Source organism: Podarcis erhardii (genome assembly GCF_964252035.2).
Source record: "Podarcis erhardii genome assembly, chromosome: 2".
NCBI lineage: Eukaryota > Metazoa > Chordata > Lepidosauria > Squamata > Lacertidae > Podarcis > Podarcis erhardii.
The window spans coordinates 33,420,234-33,447,379 of NC_138498.1; the positions used below are offsets into that span (position 1 = coordinate 33,420,234).

General features: G+C 40.7%; 1 protein-coding gene across 13 annotated transcripts in view; it reads right to left on the bottom strand.

Moving 5' to 3' along the window:
- Positions 1-1,274: 1,274 nt before the first annotated feature.
- Positions 1,275-27,146, bottom strand: part of CACNA1G (calcium voltage-gated channel subunit alpha1 G) — a 333,398-nt gene continuing 307,526 nt past the window's right edge. For 6 of the 13 annotated variants that reach the window (XM_081850625.1, XM_081850620.1, XM_081850631.1 and 3 more), the window contains 11 exons: positions 26,720-26,829; positions 26,338-26,471; positions 25,211-25,281; positions 23,344-23,422; positions 23,108-23,229; positions 22,312-22,656; positions 20,191-20,331; positions 14,318-14,452; positions 11,158-11,347; positions 8,367-8,536; positions 1,275-2,388 (listed from right to left, as the gene is read on the bottom strand). In XM_081850625.1, coding sequence (XP_081706751.1) covers positions 1,525-2,388; positions 8,367-8,536; positions 11,158-11,347; positions 14,318-14,452; positions 20,191-20,331; positions 22,312-22,656; positions 23,108-23,229; positions 23,344-23,422; positions 25,211-25,281; positions 26,338-26,471; positions 26,720-26,829 — 2,361 coding nt within the window. In that variant the 3' untranslated portion in view covers positions 1,275-1,524. The remainder of the gene's footprint in view (positions 2,389-8,366; positions 8,537-11,157; positions 11,348-14,317; positions 14,453-20,190; positions 20,332-22,311; positions 22,657-23,107; positions 23,230-23,343; positions 23,423-25,210; positions 25,282-26,337; positions 26,472-26,719; positions 26,830-27,146) is intronic. The other 7 variants (XM_081850628.1, XM_081850626.1, XM_081850622.1 and 4 more) reach the window with 6 other exon arrangements.

Below are 27,146 nucleotides of genomic sequence, written 5' to 3' on the forward strand. Positions count from 1 at the left end.
GGATTGCAGTATAAATCTGAAAGAATTTAATTGTGCATTTAGCCACTATATGGCTACCACTAGAGAAAGAGGGATTCTCAGGCAAGTTGTTTATTCAAATTATGTTCCATTGCACGATAGATGTACAGTACTGAACAAGGACAAATGCAAATGATTTTCCAGACCCTTAATTTGCTGTTTATGGCAGTCAGGGGTGAAATGTCTGATCCCACAGAAAATAAAAAGAAACACTGCCATTTGGCAGTGGGTAGCTGATGGCACTTTAAGGCAGGTGAAATGGATGGACTGTACAAGGTTGGATTGCTTTTGTAAGCAGTTGCTGCCACTGCTGGGCTTTGTTGTCCCACCAGAAGAAGGGGAGAATGATGAGACTTAGTAAAGCACCAGGGCCAGCCCAATACATTTTGGCACCTGAGGCGAACCACAAAGTGGTCTTCCCACCTCCTTACTAGGGAAGGCAGCGTGGGGAGTGAAGACTGACACCAGGAACAAAAGGCTGAAATAAAGATCTGCATCAGGATCTGCTGCCCCTGTTGATCTTGCCGCCCAAGGTGGTTGCCTCACCTTGCCTCATGGGTGGGCCGGCCCTGTAAAGCGCACATGATTGTCCTCTATGAGTACCAGATCATGACAACCCTGCAGCATCACAACCTTTTCTCTGCCTGTAGGTCATACTCTGCATATTTAGGAAGAGCAATGGAAGAGGACAGAGGGCCTCACCTTAGGTGTACACGCTCAGTATGATTTTAGGGATCACCAAAGTAAGCAACAGCAAATATCTGGCACATTATACAGTCTTGTGTATTGCTAAGAGACTGCTGAATTCTCTCTATAAGAAACCTTCTTTCAAGTCTATCTGCTTATCCCATATGCTCTTCAGCTTGTGCACTTGCTTTTCCTCTACAGTGTAATAAAAATCATTTTGGATATTATTTTATTCTTTTTTTAATGCCAATACAGTTGTAAAAAAAATATCCAAATGGCTATTTTCTACAGAAAATAGTTGAGGGGTCAGTGAGTGAAGTACATTATAATTGCAAATATTCTCATTTCTAGTTGACCATTGGGACACATTTTCTCAGTAATGCACTAATGGCTACATCTTGTGCTTTGCAAAATGAAAAGAAAATAGGGGAGGATTAAATATGTATTTTTAAAGGTTAAAAGATTCATTAAAAAAAACCCAACGCAATCTCAGGAATATTCTGAGATACATAAAACAGAAGAAAATAAACAATGTCTTTAAGCCACAAAATGTACTACATCCTGCAATACTAGGTTCAATTAATTTAATAAAATAGAATATACATATAGACTCTGAACAATGTATTGCTTTTACCCAAGCAGAACTTATGCTTAAGTAAGCGTGATATAGCTTAACCACTCTTAAAACCAGCTAGCTCTTTAAACTTTCTTTGGATTTTTTTTTAAAAGAAATCAGTGCCATTTTAGAATGGAAAGGCTTAATTTATTACACGAGGGAGAAAAGAAACATTTGGCACCAACAACAGAAAACAAACTAACTCAAGGGTCCGCATCTGTTTGATCAAAGGAAAAGCTAGGAAGAGTCAACAAGTCTTTCTTTGGGGTTGGAGTTAGTGACATACTGTCTGGAAGGGCCGAGTCCCCTGCGTCCACCGAATCCTTGGAATCCCAGGACGGGGCGCGTCTTCGCAAGCAAACGTCTGCACTGGCAGGCAGTGTGGCGCTGCGTGGCCCCCTCAGTAACAAACTCTGTTCATCAGGTGGGTCTATTGATATACACGGGGGACTCAGTTTTTTCTTCTGCCGCGTCCCTTGCAAGCCTTCCATTTCACTTAAGACCTGACTTATGAAGCCAGAAGAACTAGATGTGGAATGATGCTGAGGGCTGTTTTCCATGGAACAAATCTCTATGGAATGTCTCCTTTGATCATCTAACCAGGATGATGGTTTTTTAAGAAGACCCTGTGTATCTACACTGTAGCACTTCTTCAGGTCCTTCAAAGTGACATTGCCACTGTTGCCTACGTTTCTCTTAGGGGTCTCGGGCTGAACCACTGAAGAGGCACTCATGGCTGAACAAGTTCCTGAAGTAAAAGAGCTATTTATTTCTGATACTTCTTGGTCCATCGGGTCTCCAGGCAGTTCTTGAAGGGAGTCTGTACAGGCACACAAATCCGGCACATGCATGGAAATGTTATACTGATTGCGGGAATGTTGCTGAGTATGAACGCTCGATCGCCCCCAGCCGGCTGAGTCTCTTGCTTCTGAGGGCGTCAGAGTGACAGACAGATCCTCAGTGGATGGAGCTGACAAATTTGGATCACAGAGCTCACTCACCTCGGCATGGATGTTCTCTCGGCTTTCTGAGCTATGGGTATCTGAGGAATCATTCCTTATTGCCATCTGTACGGAAGTGCCAAGGAATTGGAGGGGAACAAACATAGAGGGAACAGGTCAGTATAGGCAATGCATAAGCAGTAAGAGATACTCCAAAGGTGACAATGGAAAACTCCAGTTTTGAATGCAATACAACCTTTAGAACCCAAATAAATTGCAGCCACCTGGTTAAATGTACTCTGGCAGCATCAGTGCTTATCTCCCAATTTCTCTCACACCGCCACCACTGGTCACATTATCATCTAGGCCAATGAAGTCCAGATTATACAGCTACCTCTCCAACTTATGATATTATGCACTACTACATTCTTATTACCTACAGGTGCAAATTGTGCCGTTGTGAAACTGTCAGTCTGGGAAGGATAGCAGTGCAACATGCTGGGAACAAATATAGCTGTCTATAATTGAGCAGTAACCAAATATGACCCATCATTACAAATTAAAGGCAATGGATGATTTCAGTGTTTCTTTCCTAACTCAGATGGTGTAATGAGCAGGTATGAAAAACCACTTTTTTTCAATAGCACTTGGGGAGTCATTGATTTTATGAGCTTGTTCCTGGGTTGAAATTATACTCATTCACTTCTCTCTTTTCTTGCATCCTTTACAACTGTGAAAGAACTGGCTTTAGATCAGCCTCCATGGGCCCTTTGGATCAGAGCCAATTTCTTCTGGAGAAACACTGGGAAAACTAAATAGATCCTGAGATTTTATCCTTGAGAGTGCTGTTAGGCACCCAGGAACTTATGCATCATTGACTTCCAATAAGATATACAGTCCAGTACTCAATACACGCTGCCTTAATAAGGCTCTCTACTGCACCAGTTCCTGCTCTGTACTTAACTGTTTTTTCAAGCAACGTAACCAGACCTAGGAAAGGCCTTCTATGGCAAACTGTTCTACAGGCTTATATTGTGACACCTGAGACCAGGAGGGGACTTTACAAAAGCTACATTTAAAAACAAACAAACTGGTGTGTGTGTTGTTGTTTTTTAACCACACTTACAATAAGATAAGTGTGGCTCAGACAGACAAAGCAGTGTCACTTTTTTATTTCAACTGGGTTTGTTGTGTGTGCGTGTGTGTTTTATATTAAGTATGAAAGCAAGATTTGGGTGTACCAATACAAAGACAAGTGCCTTATTTCCTTAGATGAAATCAATGCTTAAATTATCAATACATCTCCAGTAGGGAATGGGAAATGGAGATGTGCCTTTTAGGACTGCAGGTAGTTTGCAGGGTGGGCAAAGATATTTGGAGCTAAGTAGGAGATAGGGCTGGGTGATACCTGGTTTTCAACATCATGATATATCACACGCTAACCATTGTGATATACTGGTATATCATGATGTCAAGGTCCTGGGCTCTGGAGGGAGGGAGTGGGCAGGAGGATCAATCTCCTAGCTGGGCTGCCTGCCCTGGCGCACCCAGCAATTACTCTGGCATGTCCTTTCCAGTGAGGGACAGAGTGGGCAGGTGTAGTGATACCCCCTTCCTGGTGATAGCCCCTCACAGTGGCTGGGCAGGAAGGCTCTGTTTTCAAGCTCCCTTTGGCAATATATTGCCATTCTGAAACTGTTATCTCAATCTGAACTTCCAATCGGTTTCAGACAATTTATTTATATACTGCCCACCCCTAGTAGGAGGAGCTTGTTTGTGCTCCTGGTGGTGAATTTTCAGCGTTACGAGTGGTGGACTTTACTGTGAAATTTGTAACTGAGTTTCCAATGTATGCCCGGTGATGCCATCACACATAGGAATATTAAGTCATTCCCCCATACTGGATGTATTAATTCATTAATTGGGCATCTTATTTTACTATTAATTGCAAAGCAGTACACAGATGTATAGGCCCAACACAATATTCCTACTTAAACCTCAATATTCTCAACAGCTGTCATGGAAGAAAATTGAAATATTACAGGTTCTGATCTCATGTAAAGATGTAGGCAAGATCTATAGCAACCATGGAATAGTGTTGAGGGAAACGATTGAATGTACAGTTTTGAATTTTAATTTGCAGAGCATTTGATAATACAAGTGATTATTGATTTTGGTTATACTGTCAGGCATCTTTGGCTGTGACAGTAATTATAATTCTTTTTTTTTTTTTTTTAAAAAAAGGTCTGAGTTCACTCCCAGAAAACCAACTGCTAGGTTGATCCTAAACATTTTATTAGCAGTAGAATGGGATTGTTTTACACCTTTGTTTTAGAGTCCACCTGACCCACGAACCAATGAATCGAAGTAGAATTCTTCTGAAGAAAAGCACTCTTTATAATGCACTGGCAGGGAGCATGTTCCTGAACAGAGAACAGAGCTTTGTTCTTTTAATGCACTTGATGGACTAATCTTCACCAGGGAATTAGTCATAGTCACTAGCTGCCAGGCCTTCCGGGATCTATGGTTTTAGCTACAGCAGGGGATTTGGTCCATTCTACAGCACTGAAAAAGGTGAGGGAAGTTGAATGACAGGAGAGTCAGTGACTAAGGAATGTGTATGGGCCAGGGATGTGGTGAACAAGATTTATCTAAACACAGGTTAAGGAGGGGACATAAGTGAGGAAAGGAGGGAGAGAGAGGGAGGAAGAGAGAGAGAGAAGGAGAGATAAAATCAAATAAAAATGCATGCGATGTACATATTGAACAAAGCAGTTGGCAGATGTATGTACAAATATCCTGTTACAACTTCTTTCAGACTACTAGTACAGGGGTCTGCAACCTTTAAGACAAAAAGAGCCACTTGGACCCGTTTCCGAAGGAAAAAAAACAACTGGGAGCCGCAAAACTCGTCATTATAAAAATAACTTTTTTGTCACTTTTTAATTATTTATTTGTTTGACCCCTCAGAATTACTCCTCCTCATAGAAATAAACGTTAAAATAACAAGTTACCTTTTTTGTGTGTGTGTGTGTGTTCTTCACTCCCCTTTCCATGCAGTGACCAGCGTACATGCCCCTTACAATGTAGCGGGCGGGCGGGAAGGTGACGTTGGGACGATGCGTGACTAACGCATGCACTGCCCCCATGCGACGTCACAGCCAGTACAGCGCCCGCCACAGTGGGGAGTGTCGGGGCGCACAATGCGCCTCCTCTCCTCGCTAGTATCCGTGGCAAAGGTGTAAAAGAGCCACATGCGGCTCCGGAGCCGCGGGTTGCAGACCCCTGTACTAGTATAATAAGATGGGGGAAAAATACTATCAAAATGACTAGAGAAATAGACTATTAATCTTGATGAGGAAGAGAAAATAGTCAAAGACCCATTACTTGGATAAACTAACATTAAAAAAGAAAGAAAAGAAAACAACCCCTGTATTTTAAAAGTATTTGTGGGTATGTGGCACTAAAGGTAGGTAAAAAGGTAAAGGACCCTTGGACGATGAAGTCCAGTCACAGGCAACTATAGGGTGCGGCGCTCATCTTGCTTCAGGCTGAGGGAGCCAGCGTTTGCCCACAGACAGCTTTCAGGATGGGGGGAGACCTCAGGCCCAGGGGCATGCATCATGATGAGCATGCTGCTAATCACTCTCATTATTTTAATCCCTTTCCCTTTCATGGGTGGCAATGGCAGCCATTGTTAGAAGGGGACCATGAGAGGTGGCCAAGAGGTAGCCTCATTTGAGCTACTTGGGAAATATTACTCACAAGCTACAGCGTGGGCAAGGCTGGCAATTTTTAATTTTCTCTTTTAATTTTCTCTTTTGCCCCAGTGGGCTCATAGTCTCCTTACTCTCATTTAGTAGATGAAAAGACATAACAGACTAAATAAATTGATACCAGAAACACACACCCCTCACATAGTCTCTGATGGTATCCTAACAACAAATACACCATCCTATCTAAAGTGTAGTACAGAAGTTTTTGTATCTTCATTAAAAACCCTTAAGAATGTTCTAGGACATGTGCCAACCTCTAGCCATTGGATGCCCTTTTTCAGTTCTTAATGTGAAACCAGTATCAGTGGCAAGAAGGGGAAAAAAATCTGGACTAGAAAGGCCATAGTGAAGATTACATTGGGGAAGTGGTGGTGTTATTATACGGACAATCACAATTCGAATCTATCCACTCAATGCAGTCAAATGTCTTCTGTGATTTATCTCTTACTGAAGGACTAAGCCCATGACAATGACTCAAAAGCACCAAGGACCAGGTTTCATCCTAGTTGTGCCCAAGGAATTGAACTAGCCATTTGGTCAGGAATTATGCTGTCCTCAAGCTAGAATATTCTGAGACAGTGAAGTAGTGGCAGTTCTTTGTCTGGTACTTCGTTAAATACATACTTAGCACTGGGCAAACTGATAATCATTGCCATAAAGCAACATTTTTAGGAAGAGTACAACTCCAAAATCTAAAATAATATCAATTCCTTTATGAGTGTCTTCTGTATAGTGACTCTGAACTAAATGGCTGTCTAGAGTACTTCCAGTTAATGTTTCAGCACAGAGAAAGATGATGGAAGAGTTTGAGGAAAAAGAGGTATTGTATTGGGTCTAGGTATCTTGCTTCAACATTATGCCTTTCCTTGGGTAGACTGTGGCACTTCTGGACAGTCAGGAATTTCCCAGACTCACTTTGCAAATTAGGAATCAGAATGGACTTTGCATGAATACTGAGTGGCTTCACATTTTGGGTGTGATTAATTAGTGCCCTCCTGGGCAATCCACCAAAATGAAATAAAAAGTATTCTACCTGCAAATAATAAGTATTCTACTTGCAGCATCTGCACATTTCAAATTCTGTCACTAAATGCTTCTTGAAAATGCTAGCCTAATTCCTTATGTCCAATTATAATCTGGCGTTGAAAAATGCTTAGTCCTCAGCAACTAGTTTTAACGGCTAAGAATGAAAAGAAGACAGCTAAAATGATCACTTATCACTGCAGCACTGATTCAAAAGGATTGGACTGATATTCCTTCAACGTCAAGGAGCATATTCATAGGCTGGAACCATGAAATCAATTAGATTCTTTGTTAGTGTACATTAGGCTGGCAGGCTAGCTCAGCATCGACCTAATACGCTTTAAGAATTTAGCCTGTCAGTTTAATACTCCAGATTAATGTAAACTGCTCACCTTGGAGCTTCATATTCATGTGGAGGGGCTCAAGAAATTAGCCACATTATTTTGTCATTGAAAAGGAATGTAATGGCCTGAATAAACGGGGTTATTAAGTAATCACTCGCATGATATGCTATTTCAGGGAAATGAAAAATAGCCTTTTGCACTTTGTATTACATAATATCAATCTAGCACTGAATCATTCAAGCTCTTAAAAATACGGAAAAAACTGTATCATCCAAAAGAGTTCCACTGCCAAGCTGTCAGCCCTGATAAATAAAATGTTTGGGGCAATGGAATCAAATCATTCATGTTATTTAAATAATAGGGAGTAAGTACAGAGGAAACATCCAGTTTTCTAAATGGAGTTGTAATGTGATGCAGACCTATAGGGGCCTCGTTGTAACTCAGGTGGCTGAGCTGCTGACCTTCAGGAGGCTCATGCGACTTGATCACATGGTCAACTGACTGAGCAAAGTCAGGAAAGGTTAGGAAGCAAGATGATAACAGATATAAAAGAGCAAATTCTTGTTGACGAGGCTAATATATGTCCTTTGTGCCACCTCCTCAAAATATAAGGTCTGTGCTCACTTTAGAAAGCCAGTTGTCTGGATTGCACATACCATGCCAGGAACACCACCTGCACTGATTTACTAGAGACTCAACAAATGCTGAAATGTGCTGCCCATGAAGCACAGTGAAGAATGGAAGTGGTGTCACAGCCCATATAGCTCCTTAAGTTGGAATGATCTTGACATGCTCACAGAATCTACCACCGGAATCAGAATCTCCTCACAGGTTCTTTCCTTTTCAAAACAATTTTGTGGCTAGTTATAATTTCCAAGGCCCTGCTCTGCAGCCTTTCACTTATTGGTAGTACACATAGATATAAGACTTGTTGCATGATAACATCAGCAGCTCAGCTTACCTGTCTGCGAAGTAACCGTTCTGCAGAAGGAGAATGCACAGGTGGAGGGGCTTTGGATTTGCTTTCCCAGTCAGGATTGTATTGGGGCTTGAGGTGGTAGAAGAGCTCTCTTGGGATTTGTAGGAGAGCATCAATGTTTGCAGGCTGAGATTGCACTGACGTCGTTGAGCCTGAGGAGGAGAGGATGGGAAACTGAGAACATTGGTAACTCAAACTGAGTTAAATAAAATTCTGTACATCATAGATGAGGATAACTTAGCCTCCCATAATTGCTGGACTCCCAATTTCTATAAAATCGCTTCTGAGTTGGTTATGGAGCAATCCACCAATGTCATATTGTGTGTATTCCATATGCATTTTTCTCCAAGCTGCCTCCTTGTTCTTGGGTGGTGAATTATAACCTCTGTGAGGAGCCTCAACCCTCTCCATCAAAGCCCAAAGCATTTATGTGATTTAAAACAAAACCAAGAAGCTATTCATTTAATCTGGACCATCTCCCCCAGAAGGAATCTCATTTGTCCTGGAATATTTCCCAGAATATCTGTTCTATTATTCAGGGTTATTCAAATAAACCTTCTTCTAAGTTTACTGACAACACAAAAGTTATTTTCTAACTTGAAATGTTACGTTACTCATATTCCTTATTGGTGATGTATGGCTTTTACAAACCTCACAGCACTTTAGAGAATTGCATATATTTAACAGATGCCACTCCACTGAGTTCTGAAAGGCAACTATTTCTCGGTGCTAAGTTATTCTGAGGAACAGAAGTAATATCTCAAAAGAGAAAGTGAGGAACAGTTATGATGATTCACATATGGAAACTGGTGATTTATTTTCTGCACCTCATATATCCAATGTACGAGATTGTGTAGAACAATGTAAACACCATTTTGAGGTGGATCCACAATAAGCCTCCCCAAAATGGGATATCTGTTTTATGATCTCAGTCACTTAAAAGAAGGGTTGTGCATAAATGGCTTCTCAAAATTCTCCACTCTATTTATAGCAAGATATTTCTTTTTAATGGGCTCTCGCTGAATTTCTGCAGTGGAAAGATAAATTATTATTCAGTGGCAGAAGCACCGACTCTTTCTCCCCCTCCCCAAAGTGTTTTTGCTGTGTTGGCAGCCTGGCCACCATTTGGATTCTCCACAATGCACAATGCAATTCACCCCCTGATGTGGGAGGAGAGGAAGATGGAGAAAGAGAAGGGGTACCTGCACACTGATGACATGTGCCCCCTGCCCTACCAGATTACCCCTGAAGGAATGAGGACCGTGAAAGAAAAAAGCTGCTCCATTCTTAGCGTAGTTCAAAGAGGACCATGATCTGATCTAGAGAGGCTGCACATATGTTCTTAGGCAAGAATGCTTGTGGGAAGCCAACAGCACTCTCCCCACTTGGGATTCTCAGCCACCGGTACTGAGATTCATAGTGCCTCCGACAGTGGAAGTAGAGTATGCCTTCACTTTGTATTTTTGAACTTTGGGCATCATACACCTTAAACATTTAAAGTATGGTGATGGGCAATGGGGACTGTAGCCCTCCATATGTTGCTGGCCTTTAACATCACCCCTGACCATTGCACATGCTGGCTGGGGCTGGTGAGATTTGTGGTGAGAATTGTGTGGGTGGTGCCAGGTTTCTTACTCCAGCTGTAAAAACCATTACAGTGGTACCTCGGGTTAAGTACTTAATTCATTCCGGAGGTTGGTTCTTAACCTGAAGACCACTTTAGCTAATGGGGCCTTCTGCTGCCGCCGTGCCACCGGAGCATGATTTCTGTTCTCATCCTGAAGCAAAGTTCTTAACCCGAGGTACTATTTCTGGGTTAGCGGAGTCTGTAACCTGAAGTGTATGTAACCTGAAGCGTATCACTGTACTGAGTGTTCAGTTGTATTGCCAGCTAGCCTAATACGGCCTGAGGCACACACTTTGTCATGCTTTCTCAAGTTATAGAAGAAGGGCGTGCCTAATGAAGGGACAGTGTCAGCACCAAAACTACCTGAATTAGGGAGCAAGGTCATAACGTTTCTGAAGTCTCTGTTCCTGCTGGATCATGCTCTTTTGAGAGGATCTGAAATCAAGTTATCTTGGATCTTAAATTATTTCATGCTATGCTCTGCCTGATAGCGATTGTTCCTGCTTTCCCCCCATTCCTGCTGCTAAACTGTAAATGTTCCCATTACTATGCAAATTTTGATACCCTTTTAGTAACCTCTTCATGTTTTGTATCATTCTGAACAGTACTCTGAAATTATGTCTCTGTGGGAAAGTCCTGGATGATGGGACTTAGAAGGATTCTCCCCTCCCTTCTTGAACCAGAAAGATGCTTCTGTGAGAGAAGTTAATGTAGATAAAACTAGACTTACAGACCAATCCTCCGAAGCATTTTTGCTAAGAAACATGTCCCACTTTATTCAATTGGATGTTATTAAAGATTGGGGTGGCATCAGCAAGTGAACGGACGACAGCACACTTGCAACTCTTTAGATGAAGGGTGACTTACACAGTTTTATATGAAATGTTCTGTTCAGCCCTAAGAAAGACAGTTAAGGCAATTAAGTTGCCCAGACTCTCATCCAGTTTTGGCCACAAGACTCAAATCCCCCATTTAGGAAGAAATGAGATAAAGACTCTAAAGTTTATCAGAAGTTCCCATGTATGGAAGAAAAACCTCAAAGCCAAAAAGGAAAAAGAAACCTAGCCAGTACCAAGACTGAAGTCTTCTGTGGGCAAGTACATACGTCTGGGGGTTACAAAATTTTCTGAGGAAAACATTTTGTACCTGACTGAGATTTTTGATGTGATGTGTTCCTTTCTCCAGAAGAGTCATTGTAGATGCCAGTATCTGGAGCCTGAAACATATAGCTGTCATTTGGCAAAGAATGGGTGCGGCCTACAGAAGGCTTCCTCACACTTAGCAGATCTTTGCTTGGTGAGAGAGTCAGGGGGTCATTTCTAGAGGGGAGATTGGCCTGAAAAAGAAAAGAAAGTGCGGATATCAAAGAATGGAAAAATACGCTGTCCATACTGGATCTTGTCGTGATAACCACTGCAACATACAGGGGACACAGTGAGCATGCATGTCATTTGGGTGTACAAATTCTACAGAAACCAAATGAAATTTGCACAGATGGGTTGACCAGGAGGTAAAAGCCCTACTTTTACACTGTTAATAAAACCACCACACACAGAATGAACCACATTTTTAAAAAGAACAAAAAAAATTACAATACAGGGAAACAGAGAAACAACACTGCAATTATAAACCATGACTATTTCAGGAGTCATTGAACAAGCATCATGCCTCAAGGTCTTGTATAACAATTGCATGCTTTGCAAAACTTTGATCATTAAAAATGAGGAATAAAATCTCCCACCACCCTGACCCCAACCAAGTGATATTTTTACAGGAGTATGTACATAATATAAGCCTAGTGTTATATAAACAAGTGGGGAGGTATGTGCATTTTATGGAAGACAAATCCTTATTTGACCTTCATTGACTTTGTGTTGATAAAAACAGGCCGCATAGAAAAGAAGAATTATAGAGGGATGTTGGTTTATTTCCAACAACAAGAAAAATACATCCTTAAATAAAAGATTAAGTTTTAAACGCTAAAATAGGCTATTACAACACTGTTAAATGAAGACAATCTCCAATCCCATGCTGCCTTTTGTAGTTGGTGAAAATTTATCTACCAAGAAATCTTTTGCATTACCGTACAAATCTCCTAAGGAATTTCTAATGTATTTCTCTAATGGTAGAGCAAAATATAATTAGTGTGCATGGTAAAACAAGATAAAACTAAAAATATAATATTTTTAAAAAGAGAAAAAGAAGAAAAATTACCAATGTAAGGTTAGCCAGTCATATATGACTTCCCTGCCATGTAGAATGAATTTCACTATTCTTTGATGGTTTTAGATAGGAAATTCATCTGTATCTAAGAATTCTCATGAACATATAGGTCTACCTATACCAAGAGGGTTTCCCCCTCGAATCTTGATACAGAAGACATCCTATTACAACTGGTGCAATGACGTGTTTTCACGTTTCATTGTAGAAACTGGCCCATGCTCAGATGGCTTCAACAAATGTATTTGAAATTTGGGTCGTTTTCTGACAAGATGAGATTGATAAATCTGTCATGGCTAGGATGCATAGCATTGCAAAAAGTACCCCTCCCCTTAATATTTAGGGACATCAATGTAAGGTTAGTTTTATGAGGCACTAATTTTGGCGCTAGAAAGCCAGCTGTGGAATACCAATTGGGGCATTACATGAGACTAGGTGTGGACTGCAGAAGCCATTCACAATATTTGCTACTGAAATTCACATGAAATTTTGGATGGTGCAGCCATCTCCACAGTTTTCTAAGCAGACACTAACTAGTGTACTATCTGACAACATTTTAAAAAATCATAAATTTGTATTTTGATAAATTTATCACAAAATTGACTCCCTACCCAGATGTCACAAAAACTGTTTTAATAGCATTTTTTTTAAAAAAAAATCTACTGGTGTGTGCATTTTTTCAAATGAAGTACAGTGTTGAAGCCTAAATGGTGTCATATCTAATGGAGTTGCTCAGCTGACAGTAAAGTTTCTATCACTGGAATGGGAAGGAAAACAATATTTTGCAATTCCCCCTTCCCCTGCAGCCCCACCCTCTAAAATCTGGATTGGAGGACCCCCCAGAGCAGATTTAGAGAGTGGCTGGGGGCTGCAGAGGAGAGGGAGAATTAGCTGGAAAATGATTTCCTCCGTCCATGCTCTGCTGATGGAAGTCTTACGGTCAACTGAAAGGCACCAATGGATTCAACCCATTGAACTTAACTCATTACAGAAAATGTTAAATACTGAAGGTATGCACACTTTATTTTTCAAATTTAAAGTTATCTGTACCCGTGGATATCTTTTTGCAAAACTGAAATGTCTTGCTATGACCACCAAGGGACTTGACTGATATATGGCCTCATGAAAGTAACCTGTTGAACTGTTAGGGTTCTCAGATTCAGAAATCTATTTTTAAGACTTATGTTGATGGAGGTCAGGATGTTCTCTCTATTCTAGTATCTCAGTTTGAAAGAAAATTGCCCATTTAAAAACATTCATTGTAGCATTCTGAGTCTTTTGCATATGATGCCATGAAGCATGATGGGAAATATTGTCACGGTTTAAAGATGTGTTCCAAATAAGTAATAACTATGATGACAATCTACTAGAATGGAGAAAATTCATCAACACAACGCACAGCTAAAGCTAGGTATGTGAACAAGAGAAAACAAGGATGAATCCACTAAATGTTGGAAGAGAAGTTATGTCTGTTGTACAGCAGAAATAAAGCACTTTATTGCTACACATTAGCTATAAATGTCTAATGTTTCAGGAGGAGATGGTTAAAGCAGGGCTCAAAATACTGGTTAAATGTTTCACAATGGAAAAAAGTCACTCTTTATTCTAGAAAGTCTGATCAAAGTGGTGACCAAAAAGTCTACAACACAAGCAGCAATGCCAAAGATTCAAGTCTGATAGCTTATGCTTGAAAATTGTAACTGGGATTTGCTGCCACACCTTCTAGGCATCTGCTTTTGGAATCATTTTAAGTTCAAAGAAGCAAAAACTAAGTGGGATCTTTTGTGTCATGGCATTTTCCTTAAGTCCATAATCAATAGAAGATCTCTCTGACGTTGCTTGAAATACTCTCATGTTTAGTATGTGAAATAAGTAAAATTAAAACATGCGGGAGCCACCTCAGAGGTAATATTGAATGTAAGCCCAAATAGAATGGTACTACAGGTATTTTATTTGTTCAAATAAAAAAAGTTATGTGCTGGTTAGAAATATTGCTTATCTGAAAATGCCATAGCTATTTCCCACTTGAGAACAGTATTTAGAACCCTGTAAACATCAGAATATACAGTGACCAGTGAGTATGTACATTGCTCTCCAGGGCATTAAGTAAGAGTGTGTTATTATCATCAGGAAAAGAGTCATCCGTCAGAGCTAAGGACCAGGAATTTTCAGAGAGAATATCTGACGTCAGAGACAGAGCCTCCATCTCAGCTAGAGGGATCTAAACAAGGGAGAGATGATCAAACATAAGAAACCAGGACAAATGTAAATGTCTTTGAGAAAAGAAATGCTATTATCATCACCATTACCGCCTAAATACTAAGGTAGTTCCCCTTCTAAGCAAGTGCATTTGTATTGTGCATATTATTTTGTGGATAAAGCTAAAAGGAAATGGAGACAAAGTTTAATTTTCTAAAAGTTCTAAACAGGCTTACATATAATGCAAGGTGGAAATCACCAACTGCACAATAAAGATGCACTGATTAATATATAGTCTTTTGAGGCGCTAACTGAGGGAGCTAAAGCTTCAGCTGCTCTTGAATTAATTTTTAAAACCATGCCTAATTACATTTAAATGTTCCATGCTTCCAGAAATTCTACTCCTAAATGTTATAATAATATTCTGCTTGTGTTTGGTCAGAGGCTCTGAATTTGTTGTTGTTGTTGCTGCTGTTTTTTAAAAATGAATTTTGCAAGCTGGGGTCCAAACAGCTACTTTATTTGCACCCAAAATAAGGATGGTCAAATTTATCAATTTTGGATTCTCTCCTTTCCTCATTTTCAAGCCATAAGTGCACTTTTCCACATCTCCAGTTCAATGTGCATTTTTTAAAAAAGTCCTCAAGAACGTTCCCTAGCATTTTAGTGTGAATTTCTCCCATGAGTTTGTATATAATTTTGTCTGACATACACATTTTCCCCAAAGAATTCCCCCCTAATATATAATGCATTTTTCTTTGCTATTTTCATTAATATATATATTAGGCAAACTTTGCCCCAGCATATTCATAGAGTATGAAAATTAAATTTTCACACTTTTGCAAAATTCAGGGAAACGCAATTTTCAGAATATATTGCTTCAGAAAGTGAGTTAGGTTAGTCTGCCTTTAAATTCAAACTGAACTGAATTTCTCCCCCATCTCCACATGTACCTAGGATCGGGTTTTGCTAGCCAAAAGGCACAACTTTCGCTGTTTAAATAGCACATTTTTCCTGCCAGTTTCAAATTGCTTGCTCAGTGGCGGAGGGAGCTGGAGTTCAAGTTCCACAACCCCAAAGCCCCCTTGGGCATTCAGAACTACTGAGCCTAGCTCTTTGGATCCTGAACCCTGCTAGATGTTCAGTATATTATGTCTTCTCAATTTGAAATGCTATAGTTGCATTGCAGATCTACTTTGTTGTGGTGAGATCTCAGGAGTACTTCTGTAGCCTAGTTTAGAAAAGTCTGATGGAATCAGTGGAACGGCTGAGGAATTGCTGGCTTTCATGGCTCCTTAGATTTATTTGATGCAATTAAGCAAAACAAATACTAGTGGACATGCACTGAACATTTTCTGTGTCACATTCAATAAAATAATAATGTACTGCTAATCCCTTTTAATCTGAGAATCAGTTGTTTCAAAACAATAAACAAGCAAACCTAAATGCTTTCTTTAACAGTATGGTTTAAAAATTGGATGTTGAGATTCCTGCATTGCAGGGGGTTGGGGCTAGATTGAGGAAGCAAGCCAAAGAGGAAGCCCTCCAGCTCGCGCCTCTGTTAAATGGTCCCGGCCATGCCCCCCCAGCCAGCGGATTGGCTGGCTGGGCCCCGACGTGGCCAGGATCCCCTGGCCACGTGGTCCACCGCAACTCCTCCCCACTGGGAAGTGGAGCGGATATAACAAGAAAGGGTTCTAATCTACGTAACAGAGGAAGTAAAAGTAATTCTTTAATACTGTTTAATCCAAAGAAAATTGGTGTATCCTTCTTGTATATACCATTAGCAGACTTGAGCATATCAAAGTTGAGGGATATCAGCCCAGCTCTTTCCACTACCGTTAATGGGATCATGGTCTAACGCTGTCACTTACTTGTTTTAAAAAATGAAATCCAACCCTTTATTTCAAAGTTCTCTCTAAATAAATGCAATTTAAGACCTCAGAGGGGCCCTATAACAGATCAGTGTCAAATGAGCCTGACTCCCTCCTTTCGCAATCTTCACAGAACCCTAGCCCAATGGTTGCCATCAATTTGATTTGAATTAATTTTGTAATGAATGATTTTAGAATGTTGTACTATTTTATTGTTCTTAGCCACCCTGAGCCTGGCTTCAGCTGGGGAGGGTGGGATATAAATAAAATTTATTATTATTATTATTATTATTATTATTAGTAGTAGTAGTAGTTTATGGACCATTTTTAGAATCTATTGCAAATATCATGTCATTAATAAAGGAGGCCCACTGCTGCCATCATCCTCAAACAATATGCTTATTTGTCTTAATATGGAGTGTTAAATTTCCAAGTAATTTTCTCAAAGCTTGGCATCTTATTTATAAATTTTTATGTGTGTCTTCACAATAACATAGGCTTTTTTCATTTTTGCAGGAAACATTTATCATGTCATAAAACTGACTCATACCAATGGCCACTATTACATAAAGATATATGTCTATTCCATGTCTTCCAATTCCTCCTTTATCTCAACAGTTCATTTTTTATGCCAAACAATTAGCGCTTTTACTTTAAGTGCTCAAGCCATCTGTGTCCAATGGTAATGAATCTTTCAGGATGTAGTGTGGAGACCAGGATTAGTTGTATCTAACCCAGAAATGTTAGAGAATCTCAAAGAGGGCTAGGGAAGACAGCAATGGTTGAATTAGCCTCATTTGATTTCAGGAAACAGCATATTTATAGAAACATTTATAGATTTATAGAAACATCTATAAATCTGGTCATTTTCTGAATTTAAATATTTTGATTTCGAACATGTTAATAAATTCAGTAACACTGTGTCCAATAGCTCTCTAATAATAAGAATGATAGTACTGGCATACCATGTAGTCTTGTGGTATTCTAGCAATTCTGTGTTGGTTGTGAATGGAACAAATACTATGCAAACAACTTTGAACTATCACAATGAGAAGGACTTTCTGGGAGGAATTCAGCATTGTGCAAGGCAGTCCTTCTAGCAAGTCAAGCATTTTGGCTCACCATAGGGAATGATTCCCCCCCTCCTCCCCACGATTTAGCTCCACCCCGAGCCAATGTGGGAATGAGGGGGGGGGGAAGCCCCATTGTTCAGGACTTCCACTGAAGGGGCTGAATCCCACCCTCAGTTTCAGTAAAAAAGCATGAAATATTATCACTAATTCCATGCCACCTAATGAAAGTGTGATAGCTAGGTGCAGGGCCACAGTTGATGTGGCAACAAACAGATTAATGCTTTGATAGCTCATTGCCAAATACACAATTATAATGTGAGAACCTGAATGTGTGTATCTATCTCAGAGAGAAGATCCACATGTTCCTTGCCAAACACCAGGGACAGGGAATCTGTGGCCTGCTAGATATTGCTGCATTTCAACTACTATCACTCCTGGTCATTGACCATGTTGACTGGTGCTGGGAGCTGGAGACCAGCAACATCTGGAGGGCCATAGAAAGCCTGTTCCTGCCATGCATCAGACACACAGACAGGTAGAAAGAGGGGGGGGGATTTTAGTTTTCACAACATTTCTCATGTCTCTTCAGATATGGGAGTAGCTGGCAAGAGCAGCTGAATGTAAAATAAGAAAAGGACCACACAGCACAATTCTAAATACAGTTACGAAGAAAGTTCCTCAAATTCAATTGGATTTGCTTCTTAGTAAATGTTCTAAGCCTGATAATTGCTTCACACAAAACAGCAAAAAAGATCCCATGGTGGATACCATGTTTTCAATAGAGAGAGCTCCATTTTCAGAAATGCCAGTGGCCAGGAGAATCAACAATGATAGTTTACATGTGGAAGAAAAAGTGTAACATTTGGTATGCGCTATTTGCCGAGAGACAGTGTGGCAGGCTACATTGGAAGTCTCCTCTCATTATTTAAAAATGCGCCTCCTCTTTCATCCTTGGGAGAAACCAGTCATCCTAATCTTCAACCTAATGAGAGTCCCAGTGTGATATACTGTGCTGGGCAGTAAGAACTAATGACGTAGGTGGCTGGTTCCATGTGGGAAAATAATAGCCATTCAGCTGTTACAAGTATGTGACGCCTACACTGCAGGGCAATCAACTGGCTCAGACCTGGAGCTATATAGATGCCTCCACCTTTTTGAAGCACTGCCACATACTACACCCATATCTATAATATACTTGCCCTACCCTAAGAGACAAGGAAGTTTCATTAGTGGGCTGCTTAAAAAGCTATTAAATCGAAACTTACCGTAACTAGAAACTTAAACCCATATTAAGGCTGCAGTGCTTAGTCAATTAATTGGTTAGAATAATTAAAAAGCCTGAAAATGTTTAATTGACCAGAAATGCCCCCTGGTTAATTTGGCACTGTGTGTTTGTTTGTTTGTTTGTGTGTGTGTGTGTGTGTCTGTGTGTGTGTGTGTGCGCGCCAGTACTTACTGTAGATGGCAAATCTTAAAAGAGGCAATCTTCCTTTTATCTCTCACAAGAAATTCCAAAGCTACCCTGACTTTCCTGATTAATCAGTATGCCCTTTTAATATGCTATCAAAGCTTTAATTGATTATAATATTTGGCCCTTGTGGTCTCTTCCAACTCTATGATTCTATGATTCTAATATTTTGCTTCAACCTGGAATTGGATTTGAACAAATACACCTTTTGAACAAATACACCTTTTATGTTCACATGGAGCTAATCAGAAATCAGGTACACTGATAGTACTGGAATTGTCCTAGGTTTTAAATTACATAATCTGCTTTGACACAAGGAATATACTAAGCAAGGTGACAACCCCCATACACATACTGAACTATCTTCACATCTGTTTACACACAGGCCAGTTTATTTTCAACATCCCAAAGTGGTCCATGAAATTCAACATAGACTTCCATGCAGATGAATGGAAATGTTCACAAGAGCAGCATCTCATCTCTACGCTACCTTACAGCACAATCCTATACATGTCTACTCAAAAGTAAGTTCCCATTGAGTACAATGGGGCTTACTGCCAGGAAATCGAGTGTAGGATTGCAGCCTTAATGACATTCTTATAAGCTTTCCAGCGTAATCTTATGCATGCTTACTCAGAAGTAAGCTCCACTGTATTTAACAGGGCTTCCTTCCAGGTCAGTATGCATAGGATTGTAATGCCAATGCACTAAATACTTGTCTAAACATAAATCTAGCTATGGTTATAGTCCTATACATACTGATGGTGGAGTATGTTCCACTGAATTCAGTTGGCTTTCTAACTGAACATGCATAGGACTGGGTGGTAAATACTAGGGATGGAAAAGGAATTTATTTGGTCAGCATTTTTAAAGCGAATTGACCCAGTTTGCTGTTCCTAAGCTTATCAGCAGATTGAAAACTAATGTCATTTTGGTTCCAAAAATGGATACAAAAATGTGCAAGGAAAATGCATATTTTATAGGGGGAAATGTGTACAAAATGCATTCTTTAGGAGAACATGTGGACATTTTCAATTCACATTTTTCATGGTGGTTTTTTGTTTTTTTAAACACAGGCACAGAAAACAGGGGGACTGGTCCTATGATTGAACACGTGAAAAACTGACACAGAATGACAATAGGCTGATCCATCCATCCCTAGTAAATACCCATCTCCTCTTAAACAAATAGAAATGCATTTGCCATTCTACAAAAGTAGTTTTTAGTCACTTTCGGCCCTGATACGCCTACTTTAGATAAAAGTAAGAAAACCTCTCTCTCTTTTGTAATAAAGGTTTCAATCTAAATTTAGATAGAAACTTTTCAGGAAATTAGTAATATTAACCTGTTTCTCAGAGTTGTAATTGTCAGTAGCTGGAAGGGCATAATGATGGCACACAGAGCCTGATAAGTTGTCCATCAGCTTCAACTCTCCTTCTAGAGATTCCTGGATCAGCAGTGATATGGTATCAAACAAGTGTCTTTCCTGGGAGGAGTGCCATATAGCATGCAGAAAAGGATAAGCCAGGCCAAAAGAGAGGGGCAGAAGCGGGGCAAGGTAGGGGGAGCGAAAGAAGAGAAAGAAGAGAGAATGAATGCATGAGAGACAGAAAAGAGGAGAAGAGACAGAAAAAGAATGTTTTCAGACAGAACAGCAGTTGTTGAAATGGCCAGGAAGGGAAGACAGAGACAGAGAGGGGAAAAAGAACAGTGCAGTAATACCACAGTCAGAACCTTTCTTAGACGTTGCTACACACTAGACCAAAACCAAACACGATAGTGCTCTAAGACTGGTGGGACACATTACATTCATTCATTCGTAAGTGGCTACTGATAGAACTATTTCTACTTTGCAGAGCCATCCTACTTGATAGCAGGGAACAAAACTGCAGCATAGCTAAACAACAATATGCACAATTTAAAATGGAGGTGGGGATGGGAGCCCAGCATTAAGCCTGAAAAAAAAAAATCCACACTTTGGCATCACTTAACCATGTAAAAAACAGAAATGGCCTTGAGAGATGCTGGATGATTTGCAGTTGTGCTCGGTGGCTCAAGTGTTAGGCACCTCTGAAAATTAGGCCACTAATTTAGTAACCACTGGATGAGTGTAAGATTAAATTTTCAAAAGCACAAAAAGTGACAAAACTCAGTGGATTTCGACTTCTGTTTTGTCTGCTGGTGCTGTTATGCATAGTGCTTGGAGTGTGGTTGGTATTTCCCAAGGCTAGGCCCTATACCGTGTAAACAATCTTTGAAGGCTGGAGTTGCCTGTGTGACAGATCACATGGCTGCCAGTGGATCTGTCACCCTGCATCAGATCACAAACACAGATATGAGGAGTACCTACCTGAGTCTGGCACCCAAATGTCACTGGATTGGTGTAGGATCCATCCAGACATGGGGAAATGACAACCCAGCTGATTTGGAAATCTGAACTACACCTCAGGCTTTTGCTACTAGCTGGGGAAAATTCAATTATTCTATACTGCAGATTAAATCTAAATACTCTGATTTAAGTTATTCATGGCCATAACCTAGTTCCCTTTGACTTCCATGATGATTATTAATTTTGGGGTTTGTGCGATGCTGAATAGTCCAGTCCTATGCATGCTTCCTCAGCAGTAACACCCACTAACTTCAATGGGACATATTGCTGAATAAGTGAATTTAGGATTCTGTAGCGCCTGAGATAGTCCAGCAGGAAGTTTGGGATTCGGAAGACCTATGAGCTTTTGAAAATTTTAACCCAAGTTCCAAATTACAGGCTCCCAATTTCAAAAGTGTCTTCTCAAGTGCTTACACCTGAATATTAATACATAGCGTAAAAGCTTCTCAAGCAATATGATGGCTGATCACTTAAAAGCAGTACTTTCTATGCAGGCAAGTATGTATGATGACATATACCCTTATGAACACAGTGCATATACTTTACGGAACATGCAAGCAAAGAAGCATGCTGCCAGTCACATAACTTTGCATGGCTACATTTTAGGAGCTGTATTCCTCTTTCATCATGTGCTCAAATACCACATTAACACATAAATTTCCACTGAAAAAAGAGTTCTGCGGGGCGAGACAGTCACCCGTCCAAAGTTAAGGCTGGGACAGATCTGAATAAATGTATTATATGTATACCAGACATATAGCTGAGAGAGTGAGTGGGTGATCTTGTGCCTGTTTAATGCAGTTCTTGTAGCCACCTGCTGCACATCCCTCATCTCCCATCAACATAACCTGCCAACTCATAACAAATGCTCTCATGACTCTCATCGTTGCAATCCCATATGAACATTCAATTTCATGGTCTGCACTTGGCTGAGTAGGGATTTTTTTTACTCACAGGGGGAAAGGAATACAACTCCCTTATACATTAATACACTCAAGACGTTTTGGAATCTGTGCAAATGCTATCTGACGAAAGTATAAGCTACTCCCCACTTCACCCACCACCTAAGATTCTCACCATAGGATGAACCAATGAGAGTTGAGAATCCACCTTGATTTGCATGGGATTGGCATATCCTCCGGGGCTCTCAGGTCTTTCTCCTGCATTACTGCCTGCCCATATGAAAGGGTCAGAGGGTGGATGCTGGCCTGGGGTGATTGTCTTCATTTCCATCTCCAGTTCCAATTCCAGTTCTGCTTCCTCTTTTGCTTCCTTGTTACTTTCCTCTAGGTGCTTCATGAGTACAGCAATCACCACATTCACCAGGACAAACTGAGCTGTCAGCACAAATGATACGAAATAGATTGGCGAGATGACGGTGTTGTAGCAGGTGGATTCCTCATCGCAGTCTCGCAGAGTGTCCTAAAGGAAGGAACAGAGGGATGGGAGGTGGGAATGGTCGTGGCTTATGAGACAGTTCTGGGCAACTCTATCCATGAATCAGATTGGGCTTTTCAGCTTCAAGTCCAAAAGGCTTTTTATAGGGGTGAGCAAAACCCACTGTGGAATCTCTTCAGGTTAATTCCCTTCATCCTCCACAGAGTTTATATGGAATTTCTGGAACTTGTTTACCCATGTCCCATGGCAGACCTTTTCTGCCAAACTTAGCCTTCCTAAACGCTCCATTATCGTGTGGAGGGCACACAAAGGCTTCTCACTCATACAAATGGCCAATGCACACAACCTTGCCGCAAGAGCTGATTTCTGTGCAAACATCAACATTGAACTATTCAGCACTGTCCTAGCATGAATTCCTCAAACCATAAGAACATCTGTCTTACTGTAGCAACACTCATTCTAATGGGGATTTTACCTTCATTATCCCATTCCAGTTGTCTCCTGTTGATACACGGAAGAGTGTGAGAAAAGCCATCCCAAAGTTGCGAAAAGTTGCATGCCGCCCTAAGCCCTCACAGGGATGAGTATCGTCACATTCTGTATGACCAACAAAAAATAAAGGCAATTTAGCCATTTGTTTTCATGACAAATAACTATGTTACTCTGCCTCATCCAATTCTATGCAACAAACTGGTGGAGCAGAGAACTTACCAAGGTCTCCAAACAGCTCCACGCCAAGAGCTGCAAATATGAAAAACAACAACATGAAGAGAAGACCCAGATTCCCCACCTGTAAAGAGAAAAGAAAAGGAGGGAAATTAAAAAAAAATCATTGATGTATTTCTCTGAAGTAACCCCCATTATGGAAGATGTACCACATTAGCCTCCATTGTATAGGCTGCCTTTGTCTCTTTGCCCTCAGTAACTTTAACAACTCCTGTCTAACCACTAGTAGTAGCCCAGTCTCATGATTTACTTTGCCAGTGAATAAATACAAAAGCTTCAATCCTAGGCAGTGCAGGTGGAGAAAAAGCACACGAACAGACAGAAATAGTTTCAAGAAAGTTTGCATTGTTACCAGTCACCTGGCTGAACAGTCAAAACCTGTTTTTGATGGAAAACTGGCTTCCCAATTCTACTGGGCAAACAGTTTTAGTAAAAAAGAAAAAAAGAGTATGCATTTAAAACTTTATAAACAGAGTACATAGTCTTGCCCTGTCAAGGACTGTCATATATTGTTGCGCACTGTCTGCTGCACAAGCACAGTACCAGATTGTGCACAATACAAATTGTTGCATTATGCCCACAATGTTGCTATTCCCGAACAGTTCCACCTAGAACTCCAGGGCTATTCAATTTCCTCTGGTTTTGAGAGTTTCTATCCCCCTTCTAAGAGAAAAGCACATGGCCACTGAAATTCCATTCCAAAGTCAGAGTAATTCTAGATGAGGGATAGCCAATGTGGTGGTGCTGTCCAGATGTAGCAGAACCCCAACTCCCATCAACCCCAACCTGGTCAGGACTGATGGGAACAACATCTGAAGAGCACCACGTTGGCTACCCTGCTCTGATTTATTTGTTTAATTTCTGCTTAGAAATACAGCAAATATGTTGTTCAGCCCACCACATTGCAAACTGCTGTGGGTCACACAATACAGTCTACTTTGAAGTCCGCCCCCCTGAAAGTTAGTTCACCTTGAATGTCACTCAGTGACTTCCCTACAATGCCTCCTGTTCATGAGGAGCACTGATCCTACCATAAATCATAGAGATGGAAGGGACCACAAGGGTAACCTAGTCCAACCCACTGAAGTGGAGGAATCTTTTGCCCAAAGTGGGGCCCAAGCCCACAATGCTGAGACTAAGAGTCTTGTGCTCTACTGACTGAGCTACCCTGGCAGTTATACATAATGTTGTCTTTATATTTCCTCCTGCTCCATCTGCTCCAACAATTTAAAAGCAATCCCATGTATTAATTTCCTTTTTCTATGGTTAAGGTGGATTGTTTCTGACCGTGCACAACCCCAGCCATTTTACAATCCTACAGAGGGGAAGTTTCCTCTCTTACTCCTTTCTGCCACTGCTCATTGCATTGAGTTACGGGTTTGTTTTGAGGTGTATGCACACAGCTGTCAAAACATGTATTTAGCTTTAAAAAATAAAATAAAAATAAATCCCATGACTGAGAGGAAGAAGCATTCATGTCCTGCTTGTGGGCTTCCCATGCTGGTTGGCCATTGTGAGAACAGAGTGCTGGATTAGATGGGTCCTCCAGCAGCATTCTTCTTTGCTCCAAACATATGAAAGGCAGCATGTGAAGAATGAGGCTGAGCAGAGGATAAGCTAAACTAAACTGAGATTTGAGGAACTGTGATAAAGCATCTTGCCCAATCTGGAGATCCCCCAACCATTAGAATTAACATATGAATTAAATTCATAGTAAAGGTAGTGCTAAGCACAGAGAACACACACATAAGGGAGATATGTCAAAACAACAACAACAACACAGATTTCTCAAGGAAATTAGAAAATGAGGGCAACTCAGCAGAGGTCTTTATGATAAAGACACAAAGGTTACCTGAGGCAGTGCTTGCATCACTGTGTCCAGCAGAGCTCTCATCCCTACAGCCATCTTCAGCAGTTTCAACACTGCAGAAAATGAAATGTCCTCTGCATTATTGTCACACAATCGGCATGTGAAAAGGAAATAAATATTTCAGAAAGCATATCAGGCTCCCCAAGTGATGTGGCAAGCATCCTTCACTAGAGGTGAAAATGCAAGGCCGCATTATAATGAAGTGCTCTGTTGTTGTCAGGATGTTCGTAACAAGTAGAAAAACCTGTGAACATCATGGCCATCTCCTTCACTCACTAAATTGGGTGCTGCTGACACTGTGGCAGGAATACAAGAGTGACCTTTTCTCCTGGTGGTGACTACCGCTGCTGAGTAAAGTAAACTGGTTTGGAAAGGTCAGAAATCTATCTGATATACTGATGACAGAATTCAGCTTCAAGCTAAAGAATTAAGAAGCCAAGTGTATCCCCATTGATTTCTATCACAAGAAGATTGGATAAGAAATAACATGAACTCATAACCTTCAGAACTAAGCTAAGAACTAATGCCACCAGCTCCAGTCATTCTGTAACAAAACCCTTTAGTGCTTTGTTGCTTGGAGTTGGTACCACCACCCTACTGGGAATATAGATGGCAGAGGTTCATCTAGAGTGCCTGAAGACCAAGCAATTCTGGTCCTTCTCTGTATGTAATGCCTGCCACACAACTAACTGGCCATAGCAGTGATGGAAAGCTACTTCTGAGTAAACACAAGACTGTCAGTCTAGGACTAGAATGATCCATGTTCAACTCCCCCCCCCCCCCCAGTCACAGAGGCCACTTGGTGACCTTGGGCCAGCTGCACTCACTCTCTCAGCACAAAGTGTTGTTGCGTTGACAAAATTGGGGAGATTCAAACCTTGAACATCACATTGAACTCCTTGGGGGGTGGGGAGTGTGATATAACCCAACCCAAAACGACTTGCAGGTAATAGCAGGACAAAGTGCATTGAGGTGTCTATTAGCTAGGCAGTTTATGATTGGAAGTATAGCTGTGCTGCATAGGAAACCTTACAATGCCGGGAATTAGCAGTTCCACTGGGAACAGAAACTGTGTGGCTGGAATGCCCCAGAAGTAAGGCGAGACTGACCTCGAGCAATCCTCAGGACCCTCATGATGCGGATAATGGTGGGGTTGATAGGCAGTGAGGCATTCACCTCAATCTCTTCCAGCGTGATCCCCATGATGGACAACAGCACTATTGCCAGGTCTAATTGGTTCCACCTGAAAGTGACACAAAAACCAAGCAGAAAAAACTGCTAAAATATTTGCAGTGGTGAAAAAAGGATTACAGTCATTTCAGTTATTCTGGAACTGACTCATGAACCAATGCACCACCTCAAGCAATTTTTGTGATGAAACACGTCAAACAATTTTTAAACCATTATATATACTATTATAGAGTTAGTCAAGTCTGGATATATCACTGACTAGAACAGAAAATGCAAAACCTAAAATTCTTTAGGACTTACCTGTCTTGAAAGAACCGACGAAACCCAAATGCAATCAGCTTGAAAACAGATTCCATGACAAAGATGACCGTGAAGATGTAATTGCAAATCTTCAGAGCTTCATCAAGAACCTGTAATGTGGAGACAACTCACACAGGTTATTGCAATATCTTAAGGAGGATTTTGCTCCCTGCAGTTATTGGCCTTCCTGCTTTCAACAGGAGCCATTATTATTATTTTAATCTGAAAAGGCAAAATGAAGAAGGGGCAGGAACGCAGGCAATCACAACTCCTGCACAGTGTTAACATTTAAACTGCTGCTGGCTTTCCAAGTGGCAGTGACAAAACCAGGCTCTCCTATTTTTCATGAAACCTGTATAACAGAAATGATTTGCAGCTGGATAGGATTTCATACTGTTTCAGCTCAGATCCTGTACAGCTGGATTGA